The sequence below is a fragment of the Pholcus phalangioides genome, unplaced genomic scaffold (assembly GCF_987345545.1).
Source record: "Pholcus phalangioides strain wild (caught in Gottingen) unplaced genomic scaffold, Ppha-v1.0 ptg000013l_1, whole genome shotgun sequence".
Taxonomy (NCBI): domain Eukaryota; kingdom Metazoa; phylum Arthropoda; class Arachnida; order Araneae; family Pholcidae; genus Pholcus; species Pholcus phalangioides.
This window is the reverse complement of record NW_028301606.1, coordinates 35,932,596-35,945,946: the sequence shown is the minus strand read 5'-3', so window position 1 is coordinate 35,945,946 and position 13,351 is coordinate 35,932,596. Positions and strand designations below refer to the sequence as shown.

General features: G+C 38.2%; 1 protein-coding gene across 1 annotated transcript in view; it reads left to right on the top strand.

Annotated features, from left to right (window-relative positions):
* The first annotated feature begins 6,687 nt into the window (after positions 1-6,687).
* Positions 6,688-13,351, top strand: part of LOC149078999 (2-amino-3-carboxymuconate-6-semialdehyde decarboxylase-like) — a 13,109-nt gene continuing 6,445 nt past the window's right edge. Inside the window, exons 1-5 of the mRNA XM_089241248.1 lie at positions 6,688-6,884; positions 7,524-7,680; positions 9,315-9,364; positions 9,908-10,144; positions 10,525-10,618. Coding sequence (XP_089097374.1) covers positions 6,822-6,884; positions 7,524-7,680; positions 9,315-9,364; positions 9,908-10,144; positions 10,525-10,618 — 601 coding nt within the window. The 5' untranslated portion in view covers positions 6,688-6,821. The remainder of the gene's footprint in view (positions 6,885-7,523; positions 7,681-9,314; positions 9,365-9,907; positions 10,145-10,524; positions 10,619-13,351) is intronic.

The window sequence follows — 13,351 nt, the reverse complement described above, 5'->3', positions numbered from 1 at the left end:
CAGAATTAATATATGAGGTTATATCTAATGTGAACAGAGTGAAAAGTACGGGGGAGAGGGTAGAACCCTGTAAAAGACCGCAGTTGGGAGCAAAAGCACCAGATATGGAACTCCTCCAATGAATGACATGTTTACGGTTCGAGAGATAATTAAAGAGCCAAGTTAAAAATTTACCATGAAAGCCCAAGCGGGCTAATTTGGCAATGAGCAAATCATGCCTCACAGAATCATAAGCAGCTCTCAAATCTAGAGCAATAATGTAGCTAGTATAGCCCCTTTGGAGGGCATATGAAATGGAGAACACCATATCTTTCATGCAAACCTCAGCACCAGTTTTTGGTCGAAAACCATAAAAGTTTTTTGGAAAGAGCTCAAATCGTAATGCAATCCAGGTGATCCTAAAAAGAATGATTCTCTCAAAGATTTTGCTAATAGTGTTTATAAGGGTCAGAGGACGAAAGTTCTTCGGATCAGTTGTTGGTTTTCCTGACTTGGGAATAAAAATAATACGTCCTTCTTTAAAAGACGGCGGCACCAGCGATGAAGACCAAAGGGTATTAAAAGCATTCAGAAATTCAATCCCCTTATTTGGAAGGAGTTTGTACACCTTCAATGGAACACCATCTGGACCAGGGGTCGTTGAACGACCAGAACAAATGGCTCTACGAATTTCCGTGGGAGTGAACGGTGCATCCATCTGAGCCTGGAACTCACGAGGAGGACCATAAAAAGTAACGGTGTGAGATCGGCCAGGTGAAGAGAAGTGGTTAAATTTTAAAAGTTGGATCTGTACGAGAGGATCGACATAAGTATTATTAGCAATCTTGAAAATATGCCGGGAATCATCCCAAGTTTTCGCCACGATATAACGGTGTCTACGCAAGACAGAAAAAAGAACTGAGGGCTGAGTAAAAGGATGAAGTTCTTGAGCCAGAGTCTTCAATCGTAGAATGCGAAGGTGGCGACGAAAAACAGAAGCTAATTTTTTATATTTAATCCAGTTGGCCTGAAAGGGCACACGGCGAAATAAGCGGAAAGCCCGTTTTTTTTCGATAAGAGCAATACGCCCTTCTTTATCCAACTTAAGCCAAGGTTGTTTCTTCCGGTACACAGAGTACCTAGCTGAGTTAACAATGGAAACAACATGATTGTAAATATTGTCGAAATCGTTAGTAGCGGGGATGACAGAGAGACCTGCCATTACCGCTGACCATTTAATGTAACGGAATTCCTGAGATATGAATTGTGTATTCAAAGAGACGGAAATTTTAATTGGCAAATGATCACTATTGAATAAGGATTCACAGGGAGTCCAGATAATATATCTATAAAGACCTGGACTACAGAAACATAAGTCGATATAAGATTGTGAGTCCTTGCTATAAAAGGTGGGGCAAAATGGAGGAACTAGACAAAGGTTATGATTAAGATACCAATTAAATAACATAGTACCTGCAGGAGATACAATATGTCCTCCCCAGTTTGGATGATGACTGTTGGAATCTCCGATTATGATGAAATTCCCAGAGATGTATGAGAAAATATTGTCAATAGCAGCGATATTGAAAACACCTGGAGGACGATAAAAATTAACAACATACATAGAAAAATTATTTAGAAAAACTTGAACAATCATAATTTCAAAAAAAGGGGCCGAAATTTTCCATATCAAAGATGAGGAAAGAGATGAATTCACCGCGGTCACTAAACCACCACCTGGGAGAAGTCGATCATTTCTAAAAATCTGAAAACCAGCAAGAAAAAAATGGTCCTTCGGTTCCAGAAAAGTCTCCTGTAAACATAACATATCATAGTTTAAACAAAAATTTCTGATAAAGGTTGATTTGGACTTGATGCCTCGGACATTCCATTGAAGAATTCTAAAATTCATATTATTCATAGTTTTTTTTTTTTGGAAAGGATTATCTAGAAAAATATATTGAACTGAAGAGAGGGAAAAAGCATCAAATTCACAGAAAAATAAAAAAAAACACTTATTTTTTGAGAAAGAAAAAGGAAATATCAAGCGAGAAAAACACAATAGGAAAGGGAGGGGAAAAAAAACCAAACCAAACTCGATTTGATCACAAAAATTAGAATACTGAACTCTTGTCAGCTCTAAATGAGGTGAAGAAAAACCATTATCAAACTCGATAACAGAGAGAAAGGAAAAAAGATCAAGCGAGGAACAAACTTTAAGCGAGAGGGGGAAAAAGTGGGGGAGGGGAGAAAAAACGAAATTAAGTGAAAACTAGGTTCCAACATTTGAGGCCGAGTCATTTTTCAGTCTCTTAGCTAATCATCTTTGTTTAACCCTTTCCGCAGGAGAAGTATAAAAAATATTCGATTCAGGATCTTGAGAAAAGTCACTATCGTCATTATGCTCAGGGGGCAAAGGCTGATTGAAGATAGCAGACGAAGGACCAGAAGTGTCCATATTTACATTCGAATTAAGTGGCGGTATTATATTCACCTTATGAACAGCTAGGTTAACCGAATTGACTATTTCGGGAATAAGCGCTCTAATAGAGTCATTCAGCGATTCCTGAAGACTTATTTTCAGATCTTTAAGCACAATATCTTTGATGGCCGATACTTCCGCTTGGACCAGGGAACTGATCTCAGCCTTGAGAGCACTGAAGTCAGATGACATGGAAATGCTGGTCCGAGCAGCATATGAAGAGGAATTCATTTTACATCTTTCTCGAGCGATGTTTATTGGAACATGATGTTCGGCTTTATAGTGATATGCTTTTGACTCCAAGACATAAGCAGGGCACTGACGGTCAGAGGCAAGATGAGTGGAAGCCTTACAGTTAATGCAGGAGATAGGGTTTTGGCAGGTTTCATGGTTATGATTTTGGCCGCATCGTTTGCAGATCTGAGATGATACTCTACAAAACTTTGAGTGGTGAAAGTAGCTCCAGCAGCGAAGGCATTGATTAGGACGCTCAATAAATTTACGTGGTCGAAATATCAAGAACCATAACTTTATTTCCGGCGGAATGTTCCTACCAAGAATCGTAACCAGAACAGTTTGTAAGGGAATTCTTTCTTTTATAAATCTTCGAATACCGATGACCTGTAACCCCTCCGATTGCAGTTCTTCCGCAATTTCCACTACTGCAATATCACACGGAATATTTAGCAAAAATTTGGAGGTAATCGAATCCTTCAAAAGGACCGATTTAACGGGAATGCTCAAGATCCTTTCTATTTTTTTTATCTCTTTCGCAGTGTGAATATTTTCCGTAGAGATTAACAGCTCACTTGAGCGTGTGAATCGAATCTCCGAGATGTGTTTAGGATCAGAGATTTTTGAGCAGATATCCTTTTTCAGGCACAAAGGCCTGGATCTGGGAATAATTTCTGCACCCGAAAACTTGAAAGTTAGCAAAATACGAGGGGACTCACCAAAACCGTCCAAGATGTCTTCATCAGTTAGTGGCGTATTCCAATTATGACTTGTAGACGAGACTTTATCTGCACTGCCCGCTGGCTATGTATCTATTTGAACAGCCATAGCTGCACATTTGAAGGAGTCAAACTAGACCCCGGACACGGGCGGAGCCCTAACCAAGAGCCTTGATCCTTCACTTCAGGAAATTAAATAAAATTACTCCTTCGAATATAATAAATGAAGAAAACTGTACTTAAAGAGGGAAACACTAGTAAAAAATTAAATAAAGGGTAAGGCACAAACGCAGAGCGAGAGGGGCGTAACACCAACCACGCTGCTAACACCCACAACATAAGCTATGGCGGTGTCCGTGCAAAAGTATCAAATTCAAAAACGAAACATGGAGCCTCTGCTGTTACCTAGTGACCTGTCAGGACATTAAAATCACGAATGAATTGTATTTAAATCATTAATAAGTCCATAGATGGCAGCACAAGTTCTAGTTCGAGGAAAATAAACGCGCCAAGTTCATGATTCATCGTCATCGAAAAAAATTATGAAACAGCGTAAAAGATTTTGTTTTACGAAATACGGATGTAAATTAGTGTGTATTACACATTTTTAATTGAAACAATACATCAAAACATCAATTTCATTAATAAGATTAGATTTTTCAATTGGATGATACGCTTAAAAAGGCTACTCTAAAATTAAATATGTTTATACCAACACCCCTATAGATAAGATTTTGTCTATAGGGGGTGTTGCTTATACCCAACAATACTCAATTTTTTTCAAAGATGATAATTTTTTCAAAGTTAATGACACCTATTGAAAACCAGAAAAATCATTCAAAAAATCCATTTCGAATTGTAGGGCCTCATCATTGAAGACGTACAAAAGCCTCAAATATCGTGCACAAAAATTAAAGTAAATATTAAACACTTAGAGAATCACGTTTCAATTGCACAGGCGTATCACATATTTCCCACTGCCGCATTTTACTGGTGAACCGTACAACAACTTTCTCATTGAGCTTTTTAGCACAGACGCAGTACCTTCTTAACGCATGGGCCTACCTAGGCATGTCACGGGGGCCTCAAGAGAAGAGTGGTGGCCTCACAAAAATGAGATATGTTTGAAGTTTTCTAGAATTTACCAGGTAGGGCCTCAGAAAAACAACTCGGCCGGGAGCCCATGATGATGTTAAGACGGCCCTGGCACAGGGTGTCCGTATAAAAAGTTAATTTTATTTTAATTATTATTCAACCCCTTGCAATACGAATGACGTAACTGAGGTCTACACATTATTTGGATACTTTTCTAATTAGAATTATACCTCTGGGATCAACGGTTCGCCAATAAAATTAGGCAAGGGAGGAATTGAGTAATCGCCCTGTATGTTTGGGAAATGATGTTACTTCAATACATTAATTTTTATGCAAGATTTTTTAGTACTACCTTCCTTGGGATTGTAAAAACACCATGAACCATCTTTGAAACTATAGTGAGAAAAAAAATTCGATTACAAACTTGTAACTTTGCAAGAGTTGTTGTCATTAAATGGGACACCTACCAGCAAATTCAAAATATAAAATGGAAAGAAATGACTTCACCTTATACGCACCTTTTTTCCTGCAAAATAACACTGCAATCTTGGCTAAGGGAGGATTAGAATCCCAACCCCCCCCCCCTCCCCTGCGTACGCCAATGGCCCTGCTTATACGCAAAGGCAAATCTGAATTATTCCCAAACTGGCTGCAGTGATGAACGTCTAAGGCAGCGGTTCTCAATATTTTCTGGCTCGTGTGTGTGTGCGGGTAGTATGTTTACCGCCAAATTCATTTGATTCCCACAAAAATTTCGAAAGTGTCCCCAAAGAGCAGCTTAAGTGGTTTTCAAAATTTCAGTAATTCGCATTATAACTGCCATAGTGGAAATTAAAATGTCAACCTTGTCAAATAAAGTGTCACATCTTTTTTTCAGGCAGAATATTTTTTTCCGATTTTGTGCCAGTGATGGTGCTTTTCTCTCAATTCCGAGAATAATAATAATATAAAAAAACGAGGAAGAGAAATACTCTGGCCTTTCCTATTATTTATTGTAAGCATATTCCTATACTACCCCAAACGTTTTTGAGGGAAAACCGCCACCTCTTTCCTTATGTTATCAAACATTGAGCGAAAGTGAACTCCGCTCACTGACAGTTGATCTGACAAGTTCGGGTTGAAAACATGTTTACGAACAAAGCCTGCCTTAAAGAGATAGTTGGGCTTACTATTGCCGAAAAAAGAGGGTTTTAAGGAGGCGAGATATCATCTCGTAATTGCCGAAATACAAGTTTTCAATGCAGGCAGAATTTTGATCATTTGTAATTCCGCTCACGTAAGAGAGCAGTTTATTATGGATCACTTTCAACCTATTCAGATCCAGAACATCACGTGTGGGCTCAGAGTCACAACCAGTGCCATCTTTACGTATGGGCACACCTGGTAATAGCCCGGGGTCTTAAGAGAAGAAGGGGTCTCACAAAAATTAGATCTGATTAAAATTTTCGAAAATTTGCCATGTAGGGCCTCAGAAAAATCACTTTGCCCGGGGGATCACGGCACTCTTAAGAGTGCCCTAGTCGCAACTGGATGTTTCGTAAGCTGGAGCAAGAGCACGCATTTTGACGCCCCTTATAATGTTGAAAGAGAGGTTTAAGGGTGAAATTTGTGTCCTCTCTGGTCCGGTGCACCAGACCCTCCTAGTTGTGACCCTGCGAGAGCTGGGGCACGACCTCCTATATAACCTATATAGTAGGACATGGATGGGTATGAGATGGTTGTGGGAAAAAACTATTAAGGATGTTTCGAAGACCAAAAGTAAAGGTTTATTTCCTGCAACCCAACCCCACCCCACCCCCCAAAAGAAAAACAATTTAAAACGTATAGAACCCTCGAATATAACTGGGATGCTTCGTCGCACAATCCAAATATGGTTCATGGTTCATAAAGAAATCGAGGAAAAACAAAACAATAAATATTGATCTATTATATACGTCAGCGATAACCAATCTATTCCAGAAAATTCTGGAAGTGTGTGGAGAGCAAATGTTTACAGCTTTTATAAGATGCGAAGGCTGTGCGTGTATGTACTTTTTATTTTTTGTTCTTCCCTTTAAAATAACGTCTTCGTTAATTTGTTTGCAAAATCGACGAATTGCATAACCCCGAAAAATGTTTCCTCTCCCTTTTCCTTCCGATATCATCAGTTCATATCTACAGATAAAGTGGAAGAGATAAATGATTTCTTATATTTCTCTTCCTAGATATTTTTTTTCAAAACAGATTATATCGGAAAACAGAAATGATGTTGGAAGAGTATTCAAATTTGTAAGGTTTCACAGAGAAATCACGATATCAAGTCTATTGCAGAAATGGATTTTGTGTTTGACATTCACAGCCATATATTACCAGAAAATTGGCCAGATTTGAAAAAGGTAGTATGTTTAATAATTTCACGGAGTTACAACCTATATAAAATTAGTTCATCATCTTGAATATAATGGCCTTTAAAATTCATTAATCTTCAAAAATATTGTTGACCCATCACTATAGATTAGCATAATTCCAGCTGTGTTGGAGCTCGAGATTTCGAGGATGCGAGACTCAGTGTCATCTTAAGGAATGGGTCCACCCAGCCCGGGGCTTCAAGAGGAGAAAAGGTCTCATAAAAATGAGATCTGGTTGAAATTTTCGAGAATTCGCTTGGTAAAGCCTCAGATCAATCACTTGACCCGGCGGCCCAAGTGATGCTCTTAAGACCGGTCTAGCGCGACTGTTAGTTACAAAATACTATGGGTGCTCGAGTACCCACGGTAATTTTTAATCAAGATTCGAGCACCCCCAAAGTCGATTAAGAAAGCAAAATCTTCTACATTATGACCAAGTCAAGCACACACAGGTTTAAAGCGCTGTATAACCCTGCAGAATTAAATAAAAATTGCAGAAATATTTACAATTAATCAAATACTGAACGCAAAAGTCTGGTGACGTCACAGCTGTTTTCGAAAAGATCGGAAATTGCTCTCTAAAGTCAGCGATTTCGCAAATGATCTAAATTCTGGTTTTGTTTTCAGCTTTATGGGTACGGAGGATGGATACAGATGAACCATGATAACTGTACAGAAAATTTTCACAAATGTAAGATGTTGAGAGACAATGGACAGTTCTTCCGAGCGGTGCAAAAGAATTGCTGGTCAGCTGAAGAGAGGATCAAAGACATGGATGCTCGTGGTAAGCTTGCCTGGATATACACTTGAATTAGGGGTTCTCAACAGGTGGTCCTTGAAGCAGTGTCGTCTTTACGCATAGGCTCACCCGGGCTTCTTGATAATGCAATCTCATTAATATTTTTGAGACTGAGCATGTAAATTGGAAAGCAAAATCACTTCCTCTAGTCAGCTGGTGGAGGGAGGGGGTCTCAGAAAAGCCAATTTGCCCCGAGTCTCACGATACTCTTATGACGGCCCTGCCTTGAAGAGGTTTCAAGGAGTCTGTGAGCTTGGGTGAGAAAACGATCAACTCATTATAATTGTTATATACTGAATACAGTCGACGCTCGATTTTACGAACCTCCAGTTTCGAATCGCACGATTTTACGCAGAGCCACCGTTTGGGGTGTGCGACAGGTGCGGTCACACTAGACCTCGCGTTTTTGGCGGCCCTGCACTTACGGTAATAATAGTTTCTTTCATAAATTCTGAGTTTCCACCAATTGTGAACTTTCTTCATTTTTTTTGGAATTTCGAATTTCATTTATTCTGGAATTATTTCTTTAATTTGTTCTGAGGAATTATTTCTTTAATTTGTTCTGAGGAATTATTTCTTTCATTTGTTCTGAGGAATTATTTCTTTCATTTATTCTGGATTTTCATCAATTTTGGAACTATTTCTTTCATTTATTCTGGATTTTCATCAATTTTGGAACTATTTCTTTCGAATATTCTGAATTATATAGGTGCTGGAATTATCTGTCAAATATTTTTCACATTTTTATTCATCGATTCTGAATATTCATTAGTTCTCAGACAATTTCTTTCATTTGGAACCAATTTTAATTGGCTTCGGAATCATTTCTTTCGTTAATTCAAAAACTTCTTCAGTTCGAAATTTTCATTAATTTTTTTTTGTTAATTTTCATTTAACTGTCCTGTTTTTTTTGTATAGATATTTTTCAGCATTCCTGTATATTTTTCAATAATGCATAAATTTTTAGATGCCGATTCCCCTTTCTCACATAATATATAAGTTGCATATAAAAAATCGGGGTTAAAGAGCAACGAAATTATTAAAAAGCTTCTAGTCCCGCTAATATTTTCGCACCGGTCCCCGTGTTTGGAAAAGGTGGTCCTGTTTTTATGAACTAATTTTCTAGTCCTATACAATATATCCGAGGATGATGTCAATCTCCGCTATCCATACGAAGGTATTCATATTCATAGTCAGTGCACACGAGCTCCAAGGAAAGATATATTCGTTGTCTTTGTAGTCTAGTGCGCTTACTCGGAAATTGAAAGGACATGGGTTCGATTCCCCGCAGGGGCTGTTGAATTTTCTCTTTCCTGAGTATATCTTCGCATCAGCCAGCTGTTAAATATCATTTTTTACAATATACCATTCCTTTAAACGTCTTTCCCATTTACGAACTTCCAATTTTATCAACTAATTTTTCATGTCCGTACGGGTTCGTAAAAACGAGCGTCGCCTGCATTACTTATGCGCACGCAGGGAATCCTTGGCTTTCATCTCATTCTCAAAAAGAGCCAAAGGCGCATTAAAGGTAAAAATCCCAGTCTTACAATAGTTAATATACCAAATAATAATCGAAATATTACGTGTATTTAAACATCGATTAACTTTTTTTTTAGGCGTCCAAGTTCAACTGCTATCCACTGTTCCTGTGATGTTCAATTACTGGGTAGGTACATGAAGGTTTCTTTATGAAATATTTTTAATTTTACAATGTTTTTGCAATTTCGGTAGAGATTTTTAACCACATTTCAGCAAAACGCACCATTGTGAAGAGGAAATCGATGAATGTTCATTACTTTTATGCAGTCAAACATATTTACTCTCGCTACTTTTCTCTCGTTATGATCATTTTTGTCGCACCATGGTCATTTTCTGCATACGAGGGCTAATTAGACCGGAACATACAATTTATTGCCGATTACGAACGACAGGCTTGTTTTTATACTCATCGAGAGGTTGGTGCGCTAATCCCTCGGTGGGGGACTCCCTGCGGTAGCATTTTTGTTGCGGTCATGTCGCCATTTCCGGTGTACCCCTGTGTTAGGAAAGTTTTCTGACAAGGACGAAACGGGTATCGAACTCACGACACCTCTAAACATTCTTTGGTACTTTAAGCGAGTATCTTATCGATAAGATACTCGCCTAAGTTACCGCGCTCTCTCTCGTTATGAAAAGTCTCTGTATCAATATTTACGTTTTTTCTTGTTAGGCTAAACCTGCTGATAGTGCTGACTTGTGCCGTTTTCTGAATGACGATTTAACGTCAACAGTTCGCAAACATCCGCATAGATTCGTGGGAGCCGCGACGCTGCCCATGCAAGATCCAGTTCTAGCAGCCGAAGAATTGAAAAGATGTGTCCTTGATCTTGGTCTGCGGTGCGTTGAAATAGGGTCCCACATCAACGCATGGAGTCTCGACGAAAAAGCACTTGATCCTTTTTATAAGGTTCGTGATTCAAAGTATACATACTGCATATACACAAGAGTTTTCATTGAAATTTCGTGATATTTCTCAAATTATTCAGTTTCGCGGAGTAAGAACAAATTTACATCCTAGAAATGGGCCAATATCCTTGACAGTTTGGTGACATTCCTGAAAGCCCCAGCTTGTAGTTTGCTTTGAGAACCATTGACTAAGTTTAGCCTAGTCAGTGGTTCTCAAAGCAAACTTAACGTTTAAACTTAAGTTTTTAAATTTTTTTTTTATTACGTGTCATGAATAAATACATTTTAGAGACTAGTCGAATAAAAGAAAAAAAATGCATAAATATTTGGCGAATTAGCTTTGTAATATACAGTAACTGAGTATTTTTCTTTTTTTTTTAGGCTGCAGAAGAACTAAGATGCCCGATATTCGTCCACCCTTGGGATATGAACACATCAGGAAGAATGCGGAAATATTGGTTACCGTGGTTGGTGGGTAAGTGTTATCAATATGCAGATCGGTTGTAAAAATGGTAATGTGGTTCAAGGATTCTTTATCTATTTTCTAAGTTATCTTCATCCAAGGCCGAAACTAGTTGCTTGGTCAGCGGTCGGCAAGGCCGTCTTAAGAGTATCATGGGCCCCCCGGGCCAATTGATTTTTCTGAGGCCCTACCAAACAACTTCTCGAAACTTTCAACCAGATCTCATTTTTCTGAGGCCCCTCTTCGCTTGAGGCCCCCTGGCCGTGCCCGGGTGGGTCCATGCCTTAAGACATCACTGGCGGTCGGGGCAAGCTCGCATTTTGGCGCCCCCTTTACCGTGTGTATACTTTCTTTTAATACTTGTACTTCGCATTTTTCATTTAATAATTCTTACTGATCGGAAACTGTAAGCGCAATAATAATATTCTCAGCTCCGTGGTGACATAATTCCCTGTTGTTTTAATCAGAAAAAAAAGTCTTTTGTTATTTTCCCGAATGATTCGTTTTTAAATATTTTTTTTTCTTATTTTAGTATGTCCAGATTCCGTACATTAATGTTTTCCAACCTTTTTACAATTACGGACCTGTGGAAACAGTTGAACAATATCATGTGGTGAATGGGCGAAATAATTTGCGGATCGGCACAAAATGAATGGGAAAAAAAACTTGCGGACTAGCAAAAAACAAAATAAATGAATAGATACTAAATTCCGTAAATAGGAGAAATAATTTTGGGACGGAAAAAATAGCAGCGTACCTGCGGCTGAAGGACACTGCCGTATATAATTCGAAATGCTAAATTTCTAGAAGTTCTTTCTCAAGATCCTAAATCGAAGAATGCAATTTTTTTTATATATTTTGCTCATGAATGCAAATAATTTGAGTGCAAAAGGGACTATTGGCAAAACATTTCTTCTTTAAGAGGTGGTGCTTTTTAGCATCAATACATAATGAAATTGAATTAGGAACAAAACTGATAAGATTGACTAGAAAGGTCAAAAGTTTTGAACATTTAACTCATCAAATAAGAATAAGTTCCCTATTTGTATCTTACATCATGGAGGCTCCCCAAAATGGTCTTTTTTTTCCAAGTAAAGCATTTTTTTTTCTATGCAGCATTTGCTTTTGTTTTGAAACACAGTTTCTCAAACTTTCTGTTCCCTCACCTCCTTTTTCAAATTTGTTTTTGTTTCATCGCCCTCCAATTCAAGCCAACCCATAGGATCCTATACAGAGCTTTTACCCAAACACTTCCATTGTTCCCGGGGCGATATTGCCCACTTTGGGAAATATTGTTTTAAAGGAATGATAATCTGAATTTTCAGTAGTTTGATGTGATCTCAGTCCCATTCGCTTCGTATTATCGAGACTCCACTGTACTGATTGAGAAGTGCTATAACTTGTTTGTTTTATTTTAGAATGGCACACAAGGCTTGAGCTATGAAGAGAGACTTCATTTTTTGAACAGGTTTTCATTGGATGAACGCAGGTGTCATTGAGATATGATCATGGCCTCCACATCCTGTAGCGGAGCCCCTAGGCTGGATCTTTTGCGGGCCCCTCGGTCAGACTTTTAACGGGCCCCCTTCTGTAGCTAATTTATAGCGTGAAAAAGCAGAAAAATAATGATAATCGTCCCGGGGCTCCAGGGCTACAGCCGTGTCAGCCCCCCTTATGTGGGGGCCATGGATATGATCAGTTTTCAAAAATTTTCAACGGGATGGTTAGAACTGACCATGAATTATTAGTACACTGTCAATCGACTACTTTTACAAAGGGACACCAGTATCGATTGGTGTGCCCGAGTGGCATGGTGGTAAGGTGTTCGTCTACCATCGTGAAGGTTGTTGTCAGGGTCCCGGGTTCGAATCCAAGGGAGGATATCGATAAGATATTTTCCCTAACGAACTCGAGGTGACCACCAATAGACAGCGCCTTCGCTACCAGCCCATCTCACTAATGGCCGTAAATTGCAAAATAGCGATATGGCCAGAGTTGGTGTTTGGTGAAGTAGTAGTATCGATTGGTAAGGGACAATTCTTGGTTATGGTGTCGCAAGGAATTTTTCTCTAATAGGTTTGTTAATAAATGGAATAGCTTACTAATTGTAAATTCTAACACAATCGACACGTTTAAGAAGAAATATGTTAATCACGTGTTGGAGTAAGTCGAGAAGCTATCTATACTTAGAATAAGACACCCATACATTGTATGTGTGTGTATATATATTGTTTGTAATTTCATTTTTAATTGGGTTGCTGTATTTTTGAAATATGGTATTTGTTACGGGCATCTTTTTCTCAGCCACCTCATTGGACATTTTGCCTGTTGTGGCCTTGTATTTGTATTTTCTTCTGGTTCAACATTACTTGAGAAAAAATATACTATTTAGCAACGTTCCCCTATAATTTTTTTAGAGGATTAGAGGGAACATTGCCATTTAGTTCTTTTGAGCCTCCCCAATTTCATCAGTATCTCAAAGAATTTTTGTTCAATAAATTTCTTTTGTTAACAAAGAAAGATATAAATTTCAGTAATTGGCATTTTCTTTATTAGTCTGTATGAAAGTTTTAATTTTTACCTTTATCCAGTTATCATTTTAAATCTACGCACCAGTAAGATAATTTGTTATGCAACTAATTATTTGAAAAAAAAATTTTATTTCTTTAATTTGAACTAAAAAATGACCTACCAAATAAATTAACATATGGATGCCTATTACTATCATTATATTTATATTTTTAT